This window comes from Gossypium arboreum, chromosome 1 (genome assembly GCF_025698485.1).
Source record: "Gossypium arboreum isolate Shixiya-1 chromosome 1, ASM2569848v2, whole genome shotgun sequence".
Taxonomy (NCBI): Eukaryota; Viridiplantae; Streptophyta; class Magnoliopsida; order Malvales; family Malvaceae; genus Gossypium; species Gossypium arboreum.
Genome location: NC_069070.1, coordinates 43,411,848 through 43,431,965, shown reverse-complemented (window position 1 = coordinate 43,431,965; position 20,118 = coordinate 43,411,848). Strand labels below are relative to the sequence as shown.

Sequence of the window (20,118 nt, the reverse complement as noted above, 5' to 3'; positions counted from 1 at the left end):
TATCTATCTTCTTGAAGAATAATGAAAAATTAGCTCGAGAAATTTGGAACTGTAGCTAATCAAGTAGATATCCTAGTAATTTTTCAAACCAGGCTCGTAGAGCTTTTTTGAGCCCATACAATGCCTTGTTCAATTTGCACACTAGTGATCTACCATGAACATTAGTGACTTCAAACACAAGAGGTTGCTTCATGTAAATGTCTACAATTAGATCTCCATTCAAGAATGCATTGTTTATATCTACCTGTCTTAATTGTTATTGTTGGGAGACTACTAAAGCTAATATAGTGCGAACAGTATTCGCTTTAACCACTAGACTAAAGGATTCTTGAAAATCATACCCTAATGACTGAGTATAACCTTGTGCAACCAGGAGAACTTTGAGTCTTTTGACAGGTTCGTTTGATTTTAGTTTGGTCTTAAATATCCATTTGCAACCCACCAGTTTTCGATCAGGGGGAAGGCAGCAATGATGAAGTTCCATTTTTCATCAAAACATCCATTTCCTCTTGAACAACACTTTTCCAAAGGGGATTTTCCATTGCTTCATATATGTCAAGAGGTTCCTTGTCATTAAGAGTGGAGCAATATGCCTTAGGTGTAAACACCCTTTCATTGCTATGCGTGATCATAAAATGAGTATTAGTGGGAATAGAAAGAACATGTATCTCCTCATCAAATGGCTAACTAGATACTCTGGAGCATAATCTGAATAGTGTGTTTTAGATGGTGAGGATGACAGTGATGACAATGTGTGAGCAGAGCTGTCAAGGGGAATAGAAGTTGTTGTAAGAGGGTTGAGCGTAATGGGAGAGGTAATTGTAGGTTGTTTCAACGAACAGGATTCATCTTGAGGGATTGCTATTTGAGAAAAAGGTAAAGTACTTTCATCAAACTTGACATGCCTGGTTATGTACATTCGGCCATTAGCATTTACACACTTATAGCCCTTGTGATTATTACTATAGCCCAAGAAGGTGCAGGGTGTCAAACAAAAATCCAGTTTATACTAGTTGAAGGGGCGGATTAGAGGATAGCAGAGACATCCAATAGCTTAAAGGAAGAGAGGCCCATTTCTACTATCTGTCAATGCTTGCACTCAACCAATTCATTTTGTTTGGGTGTATGTGGGCAAGACAGGCGATGTTGAGTGCCAAAATTCTAAAGATAAGGCAAGAAACTTTAAAATTAGCCTTTTCCATTAGTTTGGAATTACTTTACTTTGAATCCTAATTGAAGCTTGGCTTGTTGTTTGAAGATAAAAAATGACTGAAGAGCATCATATTTCTTCTTGAGAAAATATATCCAGGTATGTCTTGAAAAAGTGTTAATGAAAAAGACATAATATTGATATCTTTATGAGTGACATGGGGCTAGTCCCTAAAATCAACTATAATAAGTTGCAATGGCTCAGTATAAGTTGTTTGAGAAAGTTGAAATAAAAGTTTGTGGGATTTTCGAAGAGCACAAGCATGACATTAAGAATAAGTTTTATTCTTAACAAGAGAGACTTTATAAGGGTTCAAGTAACAAATGAGTAGAACTGATGAAGGATGAACCCAATCTCCTATGCCAATATCAAAAGTAAATGTTTCATTAGAGAAAGTAGAAACATTACAAAAGTAGTAGAAAAATCAATGTTATTAGGTTTGACAAAATCATTCGAAGATACTTGAAAATTGGAAGTGGGAGCTTCCTACAGCTGATACAACCCATTAACCCCTAGTCCTTGAAGAATTATCTGATGAGTTCTCAAGTCCATCACATAGCAATGCGAGGGGTGAAATTAAAAATAAAATTTATTTGCCTTAGTAAATTGAGAAACGAACAACAAATTCTTTTGCATGTTTGGAACACATAAGGCATTATCAAGAACCAAAGTATTGTGACTATTAGCAAGGGATGTTGTACCAGTATGAGTGGTGGACAATTTCATCCTATCACAAATAGTGACTGTACTTGTGCCATAGTAGGGAGCAAATGACTGAAGCTGAGTATGATTATTGATCATTAGTCTGTTGCACCACTATCAGGGAACCACGTAGGGTCTACCACCAGTTAGGGAGTAGAAATAAAGGCAGCCTGAGATTGTTGACCAGTACGTAGTATTCTAGCACACGGTATTTCTAGTGGGAAAACAGAATTGACTGGAGCCACATTAGTAAAAAGAGAAAAATGGTCTGATGACAAAACATAAGTAGGCTCGGCCAAAGAGCATTGACGTAATAGGATAGAGCGTTAATGGGCTATGGGCTGGAACCTTGAGGAGGAACGTGAGTGGTCTGAAGGACTCTTTGAGACAGAAGTATACTAAAGCCAGATTAAAACACACCTGGAGACTGAAAACCACTTGTTGACATAGACTAAAGAACACCTGTCGAACCATGTGTTGATGATCCACTAAATGATGGGCCATATCCGTAGAAGCATTTCATGTCACACCCCAAGTCTAGCAGATCCATGAATACGACGTATGGTTGTGAAGATTTCTGATTGGCATAGTGTAATCCTCCATGTTACAATTTTCTGGAAAATTAGAATATGACGTATAGTAACCATCTAAGAGGTGAACAAATATTTTAGGTTATTCTGTTATGCAAAAAAAAAAGTGTCGGATGAATAGTAAATATTGTGTGAGTTAAAACCAAATGTATAGTACGCCTAGCTGGTCTAAGTATTGTGCCAATTGGATTTTTTAGTGTGATTTGGTTGGAGGTTAACTAAATTGGCTAGTCAAAGAGCTTACCATCAGGACTCTCATTTATAATACTTCCAGTTATTGTAGGCCAAATAAAAGACAACTATTGATTACAGTTGACACTTGTCAAGTTCCATTAAAGGGAATCGAGGTTACATATATGTATGAAAAGGGTTCGTCGGGATGTAATAGCCTATTTTTCAATGAAATCAGAACAGTGATTTAGGCCCACAAATTCGATCCAAAAATAAATTTTATTTTATTTCATTATATGGTCCATATTATGATAGGCATGTCATGTGAAAATTTTGATACGAAAATTTTATCGATTAAGTGCTTAATTACAAGAAGGACTAAATCACATAAAATACGAAAGTTAAATTCTAGTAGCTATAAGAATTAAATAGCTATGGAATTCAAATCTAGAGGTCCTTATATGGTAATTAGACCATTAAAGAAAAGTATGTAGATTCTTGGTGACTTATCCATGGAAAAATTAGAAAAGGTCAAGGACTAAATTGGAATTTAAAATAATTAAATTAATTAAAGGATGATAAAAGAAATAAATCATCTTATTTTCATCATCTAAAACCTAAAAACACATGGAAACCCTAGGTAAGGGAAAAGAAACTGTCAAGGCCTAATTTGGTAAGTCTCCTTGTCCCATTTTTAGTAATTTTGGTATTTTTGAAACCAAGATAGCTTAATCTCTCTATTTGAGGGATTAATTTGAAAAATTATCAAAGTATGAAAAATGAGTCATGGATGTATATGCTAGAAATTAGAAATTTATGGTAGAAAATGAAAGATTATTGATAGATAAACAACTTTTATAGAGTGATTTTTGATGAAAACATGATTTAGGGACTAAAATGAAAAGTTGTAAAATTTGATGAAAAATTCTGAAATTTTATGAATACATGTGCAAAAATTCTGAAATTTTATGAATACATGTGCTGTAAAATTTGTAATGGGCTTTGGTTAGGCTTGGAATAGGGAGTAATTTACACAAGTTTCATTTTTCGGGCCTAGGGACAAAATCAAAATTTATGGAAAAGTTAGGGAAAAAATGGTAATTTTGCCTAGAACATAAATTCAGTCCATTTAAATATGAAATGTATTAAATTGATCGTTAAATTTATTTATGTAGATCTGGGTAACACTAATTCGAGGTTAGATCGAGGAAAAGAAAAGGTTTCGGATTAGTAGACTTTTTAAGTGTCGAGGTAAGTTCGTGTAACTTAATCCAGCATGTAAATATGTTTAATTGAATGTTGTGTTGTATGGAATGTGATATACCTTGATGTAAATTATTTGAATGTTGAAATAAAAATTTCAATACATGCTTGAAACGGTGATAAAGGGGTTAAGTCCTAATTGAATGTGAATTCTGATGATTATATATGCTTTCCCGAAACTAATCAGGTCCTGCATTTGTTGCAGACAAGATTTAGCTCGGATGAGTAATCCCATTAACCTTGTTATAGAAAGGATTTAGCCCAGACAAGTAATCCCGATATAATACCTCTTGAGTATATGTTATGATTAGGGTTTAGCCTGGACTGGTAATCTTAATCGAGCCCCTCTGAGCATACGTTATATAAAGGATTTAGCCTGTACTGGTAATCCTGTTATACGATATGTGGCTTGAGAGAGTGTTTCTTGGTTAAGTGCCCTAAGGGGCACCCTTGAATAAGGAATTGATGGATTATTGAATCGTACACTTCGAGTGTATTATTTGAGCATCCATCAGAATTCAATGATTCAATGGACATATAACTCTTGACATGGCATGAAAATGTTGAGATGATATGATAATGACTTGAAAGAATATTTCTTGATGAGCTCATCTATTTTACTTGATTGATATGAAGGTTTTGGTGACTAACATGTTTGATTGAATGTATGTGATTAGGCAATTTAGCCAAATGGATGGAAACATAACATTGTATGCCTAAATTTAATAAGCAAGATTGGTAAGTTTAGTTTCCGTTATACGAACTTACTAAGCATGTAATGCTTACTCCATTTTGTTTTTCCTTGTTTTATAGTGCTCGGAAGCTCGCAAGGGTTGGAGATCTGTAACACCCTTTACCCGTATTCAACGCTGGAACAAGGTACGAGGCATTACCAGACTCCCATAACCAGCAATCGTACAATTCCAACCCATAAATTTGCGTCCAAATTAAAACCATTTGTAATAAATCATAAAGTCCTTAATACAAGCCTACGAGGCCTAAAATATGCTTTGGAAGTGGTTTAGGACTAAACCGAGAACTTTAGAAATTTTTTCCACTATACAAGGGTCACACGCCCATGTGAATATGGGACATGCCTATGTGTGCAGGCTGTGTGGTCACACACGCCCGTGTCCTGACCCCGTGTAACTCTCTAACTTGTAACTCATAAACAAATTGAGATCATACGGCCAAGTCACACGCCCATATGTTAGGCCGTGTGGTTAATTATTTTAATTCAAACTAGGTGTAGGTTTCACGCGGCCAAGACACATGCCTGTGTTTTAGGCCGTGTGGCATACACGACTGAGACACACGTCCGTGTCTCTGCCCGTGTGCCCAATTCTGAGCATTCTGTTTCTCAAAATTAAGGTACAAGGGACACGGCCTAACCACATGCCCGTGTTACCAGGACGTGTGTCACACACGGTCTAGACACACGCCTGTGTGGACAAAATGAAGCCATTTCTAGCTCCATTTTTCACCCAAGTTTCCACCCAAAACCTGCACTTGAAATACACAACCAATACCAACCAATCCAAGTATTTAAAGTAGGCAAATTCATCATTAACAAGGCATACCACTACATGCATAGGTGATTATAAATTTACCTTGTATTAACTTAGGCAACAACAACCTTTGATAACATATTCATAACATATCACATATAGATATAACATCATAATCTACTTACTCATACCAAAATAAACCATTACTAGCCATCCCAATTGCTAGGTTACAAATTAACAATCCAAGCCTCTATTGACCAAGTTGTCCTATACATGCCATTATACCAAAATGATTCTACTATATATACCCAAGATAGCTAGTTGATAGTGTGACGATGCTCCAGTGATCTCCCAACCCTCACGAGCTTCCGAGCACTATAAGACAGGGGAAAATAAAAGGAGTAAGCATCACATGTTAGTAAGTTCGTATAACGAAAATTAAACTTACCAGTCTTAATTATTAAATCTAAACATACAATTTCATGTTTCCATCCATTTGGCTAAATTTTCCTAAGCACATACATATCGTTTAATAGGATTACTAGTCCAGGTTAAATCCTTTATATAACGTATGCTCAGGGGAGCTCAATTAGGATTACCCATCCGAGCTAAATTCTTTTTATAAAAAGGTCAATGGGATTACTTGTCTGAGCTGAATCCCGTCCACAACAAATGCAGGACCTTATCCATTTTAAGAAAGCGCATATATTCTCTGGAATTCAACATTCAATCGGGACTAACCCCTTTATCAACATTTCATGCACATATAAATTTTCCATCATAACATACATATAAGGCACATTATATAAATCACATTACATACAATGTAACATTCAATTAACATAACTGCATACCCGATTAAGTTACACGAACTTACCTCGACACTTGTTCGCGTAAAAGTCTACTAATCCGAATTCTTTTTTTCCTCGATCTAGCCTCGAGTTTGTGTTTTTTGGATCTATATAATTGAATTTTATCATCAATTTCATACATTTCATACTTAAACAGACTCAATTTACGTCCTAGGAAAAATTACCATTTTGCCCCTAACTTTTCCAAAAATTCCATTTTTATCCCTAGGCTCGGAAAATGAAACTTGCGCAAATTACTCCATATTCCAAGCCTAACCAGCCCCATTAAAAATTTTCCAGCACATGTATTCATAAAATTTTAGAATTTTACAACTTTTCATTTTAGTCCCTAAACCATGTTTTCATCAAAAATCACTTTGTAAAAGTTTTTTATCTATCAATAACCTTTCATTTTCTACCATAAATTTCTAATTTCCAGCATAACACATCCATGACCCATTTTCATACCTTAATAAATTTTCAAATTAATCCCTCAAATAGAGAGATTAAGCTATCTCAGTTTTAGAAATACCAAAATTACTAAAAATGGGACAAGAGAACTTACCCAATTAGGCCTTGAAAGTTTCTTTTCTCTCTCCTAGAGTTTCCATGTGTTTTAGGTTAAAGATGATGAAAATAAGATGATTTCTAGGTGAAGAGGTTGCTGTTGAATTTTAAAGGGTGTTAAAATGCTCCTTAAAACTCCTTAATTGATGTATGAAACCTCCCTTGTAACAGCTCCTTCCTTCATAACAAAAAAAAAAACACTTGAAAAGTCACTTCCATTAAGTTGTAACAGCCTTGAAATGTAACGATTGTGAGATGAAGGGACACCTGCAATAAACACATTAAAATGAACTATATTAAACACAATTAATCACTAATTAAACTCAATCACATTAAATACTTGACTTCAATAAATGAACTAGAAACAAAGGCGTTAATTAATGCAGCAACTAGTTTAATTAAAAAAAGCAAAATTAAATAAACTTGAAATCATGCTTCAATAAATTATCCTAGTAACTAGATTAATTAAATAAGCTTCTTATTAAATGAAGTTCAATAAAAACCCAAATAAATAAACTAAGATAAGTTGAATTAAAACCAACAACTTATTTATTAAACTTAAGATGAGTTTATTAAAATTTAAATTTTACTTGCAATAAATTGTAAGTAACACCTATAAGGTTCATCCATGCATGATTAATAGGTTCGACTCTTGTTCTTCCCAAACTCGTTCCACGTAGCTTGCCAATGTGTCTTTAAATTTCTTAGCTCGTGACCTAGTAATAGGCCTTTGTGGCAGCTCAATGGATTTGGTAGAGACATCCCGAGCTAAGGTCGTATCATTCCCCCTCTTGAAATTGACTTGTCCTCAAGTCAGAATCTGCATCAAAAGGAGACAAATCAGCAACATTAAAGCTTGCACTAACGTTATACTCAACCGGTAAGTCAAATCGATATGAATTTTCATTGATTCGTTCAATAACTTGGAATGGACCATCTCCTCGTGGTAACAAAATAGATCATCGTTGAGCTGGAAACCATTCTTTCCTCATATGAACCCAGACCCAATCATCGGGTTTAAAGATAACCCGTTTTCTTCCTTTGTTCGCTCTTTAAACTTAACTCTCAGTTCGGGCTTTAATATTAGCTCGCACTTTTTGATGGAGCTACTTGACGTATTCGACCTTTTTCTTAGCATCCACATGCACAAAATTATTGTTAGGCAATGGCAATAAATCTAGGGGAGTTAATAGATTAAAGTCATAAACTACTTCAAAGGGAGAAAACTTAGTAGCAATATGAACGGAGCGATTGTAAGCAAATAAGATGTGAGGTAAACATTCTTCCCACGACTTTAGATTTTTACGAATGATGGCACACAACAAAGTAGTTAATACTCGATTTACCATCTCCGTTTGTCCATCCATTTGAGGATGACAAGTGGTCGAAAATAATAGCTTCGTTCTGAGCTTTCCCCATAATGATCTCCAAAAGTGGCTCAAAAACTTTGCATCGCGATCGGACACTATCGTTCTTGGAATTCCATGTAAACAAAAAACTTCCCTAAAGAAGAGATTATCTACATGAACAACATCAGTCTTGGCACATGCAATAAAATGAGACATTTTCAAAAATCTATCAACTACCACATATATAGAGTCTTTGCCCGTTTTGTTTTTGGTAATCCAAGGACAAAGTTCATGGATACATCTGTCCAAGGGAATTTAGGTATGGGTAGCGACATATACAAACCATGAGGTTGAATTTTGGACTTAGCTCGTTTGCAGGTCACACAACGCTCACAGACACGTGCAGCATCTCTTCGCATTCGCGGCCAATAAAAATGTTTTTATAGAGTTGATAGTGTCTTGCTTATACCAAAGTGTCCCATGAGGCCTCCACTATGTGCTTCTTGCATAAGCAATTCTCGAATAGAGCATTATGGTATGCATAACTTGCCTTCCTTAAAAAGGAAGCCCTCATACCTATAAAATTTGTCAAAAGATCCATTTTCACAAGCAGCAAAGATATTACCAAAGTCATTATCATTAACGTACAATTCTTTCAAATAAGAAAACCAAGAAACTTAGAATCAAGATAAGACAATAAAGTGTACCTCCTTGATAGGGCATCAGTCACAATGTTTTCTTTACCTTTCTTATACTTGATGACATATGGAAAGGATTCAAGATATTCAATTCACTTTGCATGACACTTGTTTAACTTTTGTTGACCCTTAATGTGCTTTAAGGCTTCATGATCAGAGTGAATCACGAACTCCTTCGGCCACAAGTAATGTTGCCACGCCTCGAGAGATCGAATTAAGGCATACATTTTCTTATCATACATGAGATAATTGAGAACAACCCTGCTTATCTTCTCACTAAAATACGCCACCGGTCTTCTATCTTAGGTTAGCACAGCCTCAATTCCTACACCTGAAGCATCACATTTGATTTCAAAGGTTTTAGTAAAATGAGGAAGTGCTAATACAGGCGCTTGGACAGGGTATTGTTTAATTTTATTAAATGAATTTTCTTGCTCATTTGTCCAATAAAATGCCAAAATTTTCTTAATAACACTTGTCAATGGCACATCAATTGTACTAAAGTTAGGTATGAAACGTTGATAAAAACTAGCCAACCCATGAAAGCTTCGGATTTGGCTAATGCTACTCGGGGACTAGCATTAGCCATTCTTGGATCGTTCGAACTTTCTCTTGATCAACTTCCAACCCTTTGGAACTCATCACAAAACCTAGGAACATAACTTTGTTAGTACAAAATGAACACTTTTTAAGCTTTTCATAGAGTAACTCCTATCGCAATGTTTCTAACACCTCTCGCAAATGTTGAACGTGCTCTTCCAATGACTTGCTGTATATCAAGATATCATCAAAATAAACTACACAGAATTTTCCAATATAAGCACGCAACACATGGTTCATTAATCATATAAAAGTACTAGATGCGTTCGTCAGACCAAATGGCATTACCAACCATTCGTACAAACCATGTTTGGTCTTGAAGGCAGTCTTCCATTCATCGCCTTCTCGCATATGGATTTGATGGTAGCCACTCCTAAAATCGATCTTCGTGAATATATTGGCACCATTGAACTCGTCGAGTATATCATCGAGACGAGAAATCAGATGTCTATATTTGACAATGATCTTGTTGATAGCACGGCAGTCAACGTACATTCGCGACGAACCATCCTTTTTAAGCACAAGTAGAACCGACACTGCACAAGGACTGAGACTCTCTCGGATGTAACCCTTATCCATAAGTTCAACAAGTTTTTGCAATTCCTTGGTTTCTTCTGGGTTACTTCAATAAGCAGATCGATCAGGAAGTGCAGCTCTAGGTACTAGATCAATTTGGTGCTCGATGCCTCGAATGGGAGGCAATCCACTTGGCACTTCTTCCTGGAAAACGTCCTCAAATTCCTGTAAAAGAGACAACATATAATAAGGTAGATTGTACGGTAACTCGTTAGTGTTTAACAAAATTTCTTTGTACATAAGTACAAATATAGGTTGCCTCAAAGTTAAAGCTCTCCGAACATCACTCGCTCTCATAAACACACTTATTTTCCCACTTTCTTTTTCTTCCCCATTTTTTTCTTTTCTTGCTTCCTCTTCAGTCTCTTTTGAAATTTTACCTCTAGCTCTCTCATTTTTCTTTTCTTTTTCTCTCATTTGTCCCACAAATGTTTTGAGTTTGAGTTGGTCCTCGTATACTTGCTTCAGGGTTAATGGTGTAAGTGTCACATTCTTGCCACAATGCTTAAAGGTATATCTATTAGTATAGCCATCATGAACCACTCTCCAATCGAATTGACATGATCGTCCTAACAGTAAATGGTCTGCGTGCATTGGCACCACATTGCATAGAACTTCATTGGATTATTTTTCAATGCTGAAAGAAACTAGGACTTGTTTCATGACTTTGAGCTCACCACCATCCTTGAGCCATTAAAGCTTGTACGGGTTTGGATGTTTGTTGGTCGCCAGTCCTAATTTTTCCACCATGAGAGTACTCGCAACATTTGTGCAACTTCCACTATCTATGATAATGCTACAAACTTTCCCTTGGATTTGGCATCTCGAATGGAAAATATCCCCTCATTGTTGCTCGTTCTCCACTCCTTGTAGACTTAAACTTCATTTGACTACAAGAAACTCACCTTCGATAGGGTGTTCCAAATCCTCTTCTTCGTCAGAATTCAATTAGGGCTCATCTTCCTCTTCATCCTCTGTTTCAATTTCACCATCAGCACGCAACACCATGGTGCTCCCGTTTGGGCACGGACTTGCAATATGTCCTCTTTCGAGACATTTAAAGCATTTAATATCTCTAGAACAGTTGGATGAACTCTTGATAGCTTTGCCTTTACTTGATTCAGCCAAAGGCTTATTTGTCTTAGGCAACACCGTGGACTCCTTCGCTCGGTTTGATGGAAAGCTTTTACTTACACCTTGTCCGCATCTTGAAGAATTTGCAGTGGAGTAGCCTCGGGTAGCACCCTTACACTCCATTTGTTTTTCCACTTTGATGGCCATGTGTACCATGTCCACCACCGAGAAAATGAGCCATAGTTGCTTTGCGGTCTTCTTGTACATCTGCACGAATCATCGCCACCTCCATCTCCTTATAATATTTTTCTATGCTCTTAGTTCCTTGAGTAAGATTTTGAAGTTTCTAATGAAGCTCCCGATGATAATACGAAGGAATAAATCACCGTCGCATTGCAGCTTTCATTTCAACCTAAGTATTAATAGGCCTTTCTCCGTTGCGCCTTCGACTAGTGGTGAATTGATCCCACCAGATCATCGCGTAATCGGAAAACTCGATTGCAGCTAGTTTGACCTTCTCACTCTCGGAATAGTTGTGGCATTCAAATACTAATTCAATCTTTTTTCCCACTTTAGGTAGCCTCCAGATCGGATTTACCTTCAAATGGAGGTATTGACAGGTTTATATTATTGAGATCATCATCTTCTCGTCTCTGATCTCTTTGGCCACGATTCAGTTGTTCCCTCCGTTGAACACTCACATTGGACCCTTGGTCACTCTCGGCCTCACTAGGATCTGACTGATCATCTTCGTTAAATTGTTGTCAGCCACGGTTTCTAGGGGGATTTTGAGGTGTCCTTATTCGTCGTACTCTTTCTTCAACTAAATCCAACCTTTCTTGTATAGGATCAAGCTTCTGGTCAAAGAGTCACTCCACCTCTCGAAACATAGCTTGAAGATCGGGGAATACAAGAATAAATACAAATTTTCAACTCAAATTTTTTTCGAATTTTTTTGAACTTATTTCGGTTCTTCACTTACTAATCTGAATTTGTCTTTGAAGGTCCGTACTTCTCGTTTTACGGCTCTGACACCAAAGATACAATCCACCTCGAATGATGAGTTGAGTCGTATTTACGTTGCCCGATTGTCTATGAGAAAGTATGGCTCAATTAGATGGATATCTAACTAAATCAATGAAATAGGCTCAACTGAGATTAAAAGATCAAAAATAAAATGGCTAATTGGAAAGGGAAAATATTTGGTTATCAAATAAGTGGTAAAAGTTTATTATGTTTTGGATATGGTAAAAGGACGGAAAGAAAAAGTTCAAGAAGCAAGCAAGAACCAACACTAATTAGTGTCGACCCAATACTTATATGCTTTTGAAATGGTCTGTAAATTCGGTCAAAACCTCGACCCACTATCAACAAAGATAGGAACCTTGGTATAGAGTTCGAATGCCACACTTGTGAAAGTGATAAGTTCGAGAAAGGCAAAGAATGGGTTGGCGCCACTAGCTTTGTAGATAAGCCAACAAGTCTTTGAACAAAATCGGAGAAAAGTATTTCTCACCAAATGAGCAGAATTTCATTAAAATGTCAAAACATCCTTCAAAAATGGCTGGTTACACATATTTATAGGTATAAAAAAACTAGCTTAATAGTCACATCTTAATGTGCTAATTAAAACTGAAATTAAACTTAAGTCTCTTGGCATTCTTGTAACAATTAACTCTATCCTTGAATTCACTTTAATTCAGCTGAATAAATATCCTTGATTGCTTGAAAAATGTCTCTTGAGATGTTTCTTGGCTAGCCGAAAAGACACCAGCTACTTAATGGTGTTTTGAATGCTTGTTTTAATATTTGAAAGAACAAAATCAGCTGGTAGGTGAAGAGGTTGCTGCCGAATTTAAAAGGGTGTTAAAATGCTCCTTAAAACTCCTTAATTGATGTATGAAACCTCCCTTGTAACAGCTCCTTCCTTCGAAATCGAAAAAAAAAACACTTGAAAAGTCACTTCCATTAAGTTGTAACAGCCTTGAAATGTAACGGTTGTGAGATGAAGGGACACTTGCAATAAACACATTAAATTGAACTTTATTAAACACAATTAATGACTAATTAAACTCAATCACATTAAATACTTGACTTCAAAAAATGAACTAGAAATAAAGGCATCAATTAATGAAACAACTAGTTTAATTAAAAGAAGCAAAATTAAATAAATTTGAAATCATGCTTCAATAAATTATCCTAGTAACTAGATTAATTAAATAAGCATCTTATTAAATGAAGTTCAATAAAAACCAAAATAAATAAACTAAGATGAGTTGAATTAAAACCAGCAACCCATTTATTAAACTTAAGATGAGCTTATTAAAATTTAAATTCTACTTGCAATAAATTGCAAGTAACACCTATGGGGTTCATCCATGCATGATTAATGGGTTCGACTTCTTGTTCTTCCCAAACTCGTTCCACGTAGCTTGCCAATGTGTCTTTAAATTTCTTAGCTCCTGACCTAGTAATAGGCCCTTATGGAAACTCAATGGATTCGATTGAGACATTCCAAGCTAAGGTCATATCAACTGTAACATCCCTTACCCGAGTTTGACGCTAATATCGGGTACAAGGCATTACCATTCACAAATCACATACACATGTACTAAGTTAGATCATACGAGCCCGTTAAAATTTAAAACTTTTTCGAACTTGTTTAAACTCCTCAATATGGGCCTACGATGCCTCAAGCATCCATTGGAAGCCATTCAGAACCAACTCGGGTCCTCAAACCGACTTTATAAAAATAACCCTTGAAATATGGCACACGCCCATGTGGAAGGGCAACACGCCTGTGTGGCCGCTATGACATGGCCGTGCTGATTGCCCGTGTGGTTCACACAGCCTAAACACAAGGGGACACACCCATGCCTCGAGCCCTTATGAATTAAATTCTAAATTCGAAACTATATGGGTTTTCACACGGCCTGACACTCGCCCGTGTCCCTCACACGGTCATAACACGCCCGTGTTCTAGTCCGTGTCTAAAAACCTCGACATTCTGTTTCTGAAGTCAGCATCCAATAAGGGGCACATGGCCAAGGCTATAACAGCCCTCACCCGTATCCGACGCCGGGATGGGGTTCGAGGTGTTACCTGACTTAAACTCAATCAATCACATAAAAATCGGACCGTAAAATTTCAATCAATTTAAAACTTTTCATTTCACATACATTTTGTCCCTTACACGGGCTCACGAGGCTCAAAACATGCGTTAAAGGCGGTTCGGGACTAAACCAAGAACTTAAGAAAAACTTGAAAAATTTCATGCTTTAAGGCTCCACACGCCCGTGTAGATATAAACCGTGTAGTCACACAGCCCGTGTGGCTTGGGACACGCCCGTGCCCTTAGCCCTGTGCAACACTGACTTTAAAACACGAACATGACACATGCTCATGGGGGCAAACCGTGTGTCACACACGGTCTAGACACACGCCCATATGTCTACCCATGTGGACAATTGCTAGGCTATTTTCCAAGCCATTTGTCACCCTCACAACTTATGCACACATACTTATATAATAACACACAACATGACATAAATGAGCTCTTAAACATCTACAAACATGTTATGCTCATGTCAATTTCTTAAGCAATAAATATCATAGAATTTACTCACATCATTACCACATACTGGTCATAACTATCATTACGTCACAAACCTCATGTCCATCACTAAGCATGCATAATCATATCCACAAACCATTCATGAGACATTATTAACTATTTACCAATCACTTAATCTTGCATCAGTTACTAACTCATCAAAGAATCTCAATTCAATCTCTAGGCATACATGCTATAAGCCACATCACAAGAGATAATAACATACATGCATAAGAATAATCATATAGGCCTATAACGTCATTAGCCGACATAGGCCAATTTACATGACTACATATTACCTTAATAACAAGCCAATTCCTTTGGCTAAATCATAAAATCACGTACTCAACATTAAAATCCTATACATGCCATAGACTCAAAACACTAGGATTTACTTACGCCGATAGCGTTAACTCGACAGTGTGATAATATCTCTGACAGCCTCCAACCCGAGCTAACTTGGCAACCCTAGGGAACATGGGAAAGAAAGGGGGGTAAGCTTTACGCTTAGTAATGTTTTGTTATTTATGTCAATGTTTTATCAATGTTTACAACATATTCTCAAGTTCGTGACAAGCTATCTTCCTGAGCAACAGTCACTAAATTATTTATATCTAGAGGTACAAAACTCCAAATGAAGTTCTGTTATTTTTTCTTGAAACTAGACTTATGTACCTTTATACCATAAAATTTCCAGAATTTTTAGTTTAGCAAATTAGTACATTTTATTCCTCAAAGTTACCCCTGATTTACTGTTTGACAGTTCAGACCCTTCTGCACTAAAGTTCAATTATCTATTATCACAGGACTCGAATAATGTTCTAGTTTATTTCTCTTGAAACTAAACTCATTAAGGATTCTAAGCATAACTCATAACCATTTTTTTACAATTTATAATGATTTTCTCAAATCAAAATAGGGATCTCGAAGTCATTCTGACTCTGTCCCATGCAACTTCAAATATCTTATTATAGGAAATTATTTTTCTTACATGGTTTCTTTTATAAGAAACTAGACTCAATAATCTTTATTTCCATATTTTATTTAGCTTCTAACTCATTTTCCACTATTTTTATTGTATTTTCAAAGTTAAACTACTACAGTAACTCAAATCTGTCAAGGCTAAGTTACTCATTCATGATCATTGTTCACAAAATTAATACAACATCATTTCATCCATCATGGTAAAAACACATATTTATGCATCATAGATCATTCACATACCAAGGCATTCTCATAGGCTTAGTGTACATACCTGCACAACTCATAACATAACTTAAGTGCATACTCACCAATGACTTACCTCATTGGGACCATCATCAACCCTTTCCTCAGATTACCCGTTGAACACTTAAAATACTAATTGGATACTTGGAAAAACCTTTGCACATAAGTGCCTCAATTGTAGCTAAAGCTACCTCATATCTCATGACATTTAAATGCTCACTCTCGAGCTAGTCATCTAGACTCATAATTCCTAGTGACATGTCACTCTTATCCTATTCTATTCCTAAGGTTCAAACAGGATTTTTTCTCGCCTATTAAGGCTTTGTCTTATCATATTTCTATTAATCACATACACTTAATATTTGTACAATTCATGTAATGATAACATTTAAATACATGTATAGCATGGTATTGTTTACATACGAACTTACCTTGATACAACAAAAGTGAAAAAGACGTAATCATCCCTTAATTGATTTCTTTCCGTTCTAGGTCCAAATCTCGATTTTCATCATCTATAACATCACATTCAACTTATTAAAACAATGTACTAATCAAATTAGTCCATTGACACACTTGGGCAATTTTTACAATTTTGCCCCATTACCAAATTACCCCTAGGCTCAAAAAATTATTTTTATTCAATTTCGTTACTATTTAAGGCTAGATGAACCATTTTCATAACTATAGCAACTCACAATATCAACTATTTCATACACTTACACTTATTATACTACTTTGCAAAATATCCCCTTTTTAGGAGTTTTCATGCAATCTTCCTTCACAAAAAGTGTTTATAACGCTACCAAGACTCATTTTCTTCCATAAAAACTCAGCAAACAACACATATGCTTTCATGGAAAAACCCTAGACTCTTAATCATTTTGCAAAATAGTCCCCTCTTATGAAAGCTCATGCTTTAGGGGTTCCAAAAATGTAAAAAATCTTCAAGAAAAAGCATTAAAATCACTTACTATAAAGGGAGTTTCTTTGCTGAAATTTTCCAGCTTCTAAACCCTCTCTTTGCTGCCATTTTCAGTGGAGAGAAGATGAAGAAAAGATGATATCTTTCTTTTCTTTATTTTATTCTATTTTTAGTCAAATTAGTCACCTAAAAGCCACAAATTTTGCATTTTTTGAGCAATTTGTCTCCCTTGGCCGGCCATCACACTTTGAATGGCCATCACACTTAAAGATACAAAGCAATTTAACACCTTTAGGCATCAAAATACAACTTTTACCTTTTTACGCGATTTAGTCCTTTTTCGAAATTGGACTAGAAATTGCTAAAATTAACTTACCAAAATTTACATGCACTTATAAAATTATATTATAACACATAAAATAACATCAAAATAATTTTCTCCAGCCTCGGAATAGTGGTTCCAAAACCACTGTTCCGACTAGGCCCAAAATCGGGCTGTTACAAAGGCACACGCCCGTGGCCAGAGACCGTGTCCTCCACATGTTTGAGACACACGGCCGTGTCTCTGTCTGTGTATTTACTACCATGCATAATGACTTGCAAATTTTACGTGCAGAGGACACACGGCCAAGCAACACGTCCATGGGGCTGACCGTGTGTCACACACTGTCTAGACACACGCCCGTGTGTCTACTCGTATGGATAAAATAAGGCTATTTACCAAGCCTTTTTGCCACCCTTACTTGCACTAACCTACATAACATCTAACATAACAAATCCACACAACAATATAAGGTTTAATTAGCCACACAAGGCTTTATCTCATTCATGAAAATATCATCATTTTCATATATCAATAATAAACATTAGCCATTATCCATGGCTTTATACAAAATGAAGGGATTCATCCCAAGCCAACACATTTGGTCAAATTAACATTGACACAAAACTCAAAAGTCTAAGCCCTATACATGCCATATTCAAAATAATAAAACCAACTATACCAAGTGCTTTGGTTGATAGTGTGATCGATGCCTCCGACGTCCGATGTTCCTCGAGCTAATTAGGCGGCACTATAAGAAAATGGAAAGGAGAGGGAGTAAGCATAAAGCTTAGTAAGTTGCATGCAATAAATATAACAGCAACTTTACCATTCATCATCATGCTCATAATACAAAAGTAGGCATAAGCACAACTTACTCATCACTATCCAATACAATTCACATTGCATATATTGAGCTCACATCTCATACATTTCAAATAGGTACCTGTACCACTCACAACATGGTAATACTTTTCTCATTTAACTCAAATAGTAACTCTCACTGTGACAGCCCTAATGTGACCCTAGTCGGAAAGTGGTTTCGGGACCACAAAACCGAGTCATAAAAATAATTAATTGCTATATTCTATGCTTATTATGTGTGTACATGAGTATGTGGAAGTTTCATTCTCTAATTTTGCCAATTGCATGAGAAATTATTAAATAGGGATCAATATGAGACATGGTGAAATATGATAGGCTAATTTTAAATGGCTTGTTAATGCATGATGACACAAGGGTGGACTTGCATGTCAAATTCCCCAATTCCTTTGTAGTGGTGGCCAAGATGGATTGTTGATGGGCAATATATATGTTAATTAGATATTATAATAAGAAATTGGGTTGTTGGAGATAAAATATTGTTAGTAAAAGAAGGTAAAATGAAAAAATGAAGGAATGCTCATCTTTCTTCTCCATTGCCGTGACTTGAGGAGGAAGAAGAAAGGAATTCTTTTGTTCATGATTCGGCTTGGATGATGCTTAGGAAGAGGTAAGCACTTTGAAATTCTTGGAAATTTAGGTATAAATAAGGTGATTAGTTCAAGTTCTACTCATTCCATGGATTAAGTTTGGTTGTTTGGAGGTTTGATATTCACCAAGTAGTTTGAAGCTCTTGGTACATATACTTTTCTTGAAGGTTGAAATTGGTTTGTTCATAAGGGAGGGTACCGAATGTGGTCATTGAAGGGTCTTAATGAACAAAATGTGTGGCTTGGGTTTATGACATTCGGTTAAGGAATATTGTGTGCTAGCAAGGTTGGTTTAATATATATATGTAAATCACTTTGTATTTGATGATTAGAAAAAAAATAGTGAAGGGCAAATTAAAACGATGTTGGATAAATTTTAGTATAGTTGTGCTTAAGCATTCGGTCATTGATGGGCATTGTTGTAACCTAATTGTAGTTGCAACTCTTAATTTTGAGATGGAATTTGTACATATAAGTTAAATGAATGGTTAGGGCCGAATGAGGTGTATAAAATATTAAAGCATGCTAGAATTATACATTAGTAAGAATGTGTAATTGCACTAAATTATCTATTTGAATTCGGTTAGGTATAGTCATGGTATGAGCTCATTAAGGGTGCTATCTTATAAGTGAATGTAGCTTTAGTTAACCTTATGTGCCATGCGTGTGCTAAAATAATTAATGAATTGGATGTTATTATAGGTGTATGGTTGGTCTTATTATTAAAAATAAGGGTTGAGTACCTTGAATTTCTCTTTGATATTCAAAATGTTTAAATCAATTTAATTGTTAAATTAAGCTCAAGAGCAAAGGGGAACTAAATCGGATAAAGGAAAGGAGAAAGCAATCGAATAGCCGAGTTGGAACCGTTCTACCCAACACAAGGTAAGTCATTAAGCATATATTTGGTATTGATTTAAACGATCGTAATACCTATGCAATTGTGTTTAATGAGGTGAAATGTATACAAATGTATATGTATGTAGAGATGAAATTGTCGAATGTAAAAAAAAGAAGTGAAGCGTATAGAGTGGCTGGTTTTCGGCACTAAGTGTGCGGGCAATAAGTGTTCACGGTTGAGAGATTGGCACTGAGTGTGCGAGCTTGAAATGCATGGCACTAAGTGTGCGAGTTTAAAGTATATGGCACTAAGTGTGCTGGCTGATTATTAAGCACTATGTGTGCGAACCCACTATGTATTTTCTATAGATTATTTACATTAAGGTGCGACCTTACCGAGTCGATTTTGGACAGCGGAAAGGGTAAGTACCTTGAGTTCATGGCTAATAGGTGCTATGTTTATATTTGGAGTTGAGCGTGGTAAGTTTTGAACCTATGTGATGATTATAATTGAAGTCACGTACATAAGGTTCATCGTGGAATAGGTGAAAGTTCGTTTA

The 20,118-nt window shown here is 36.0% G+C and overlaps 1 protein-coding gene across 1 annotated transcript; it reads right to left on the bottom strand.

The window, feature by feature from the left end:
• Window positions 1-10,133: 10,133 nt before the first annotated feature.
• On the bottom strand, window positions 10,134-10,679 carry LOC108481078 (uncharacterized). The gene is made up of 2 exons (XM_017784251.1): window positions 10,332-10,679; window positions 10,134-10,250 (listed from the first exon to the last, which is right to left on the bottom strand). Exons 1-2 carry the CDS (start codon window positions 10,677-10,679, stop codon window positions 10,134-10,136), a joined length of 465 nt encoding a protein of 154 aa, XP_017639740.1.
• Window positions 10,680-20,118: the final 9,439 nt, after the last annotated feature.

Bases quoted from the DNA above. Each gene is read 5' to 3' on its own strand.
- LOC108481078 (XM_017784251.1), bottom strand. From the start codon at position 10,679: ATGCACGCAGACCATTTACTGTTAGGACGATCATGTCAATTCGATTGG. The intron at 10,251-10,331 runs GTACTTATGTAC...TCTCTTTTACAG, and splicing joins CTTTGAGGCAACCTATATTT to GAATTTGAGGACGTTTTCCA.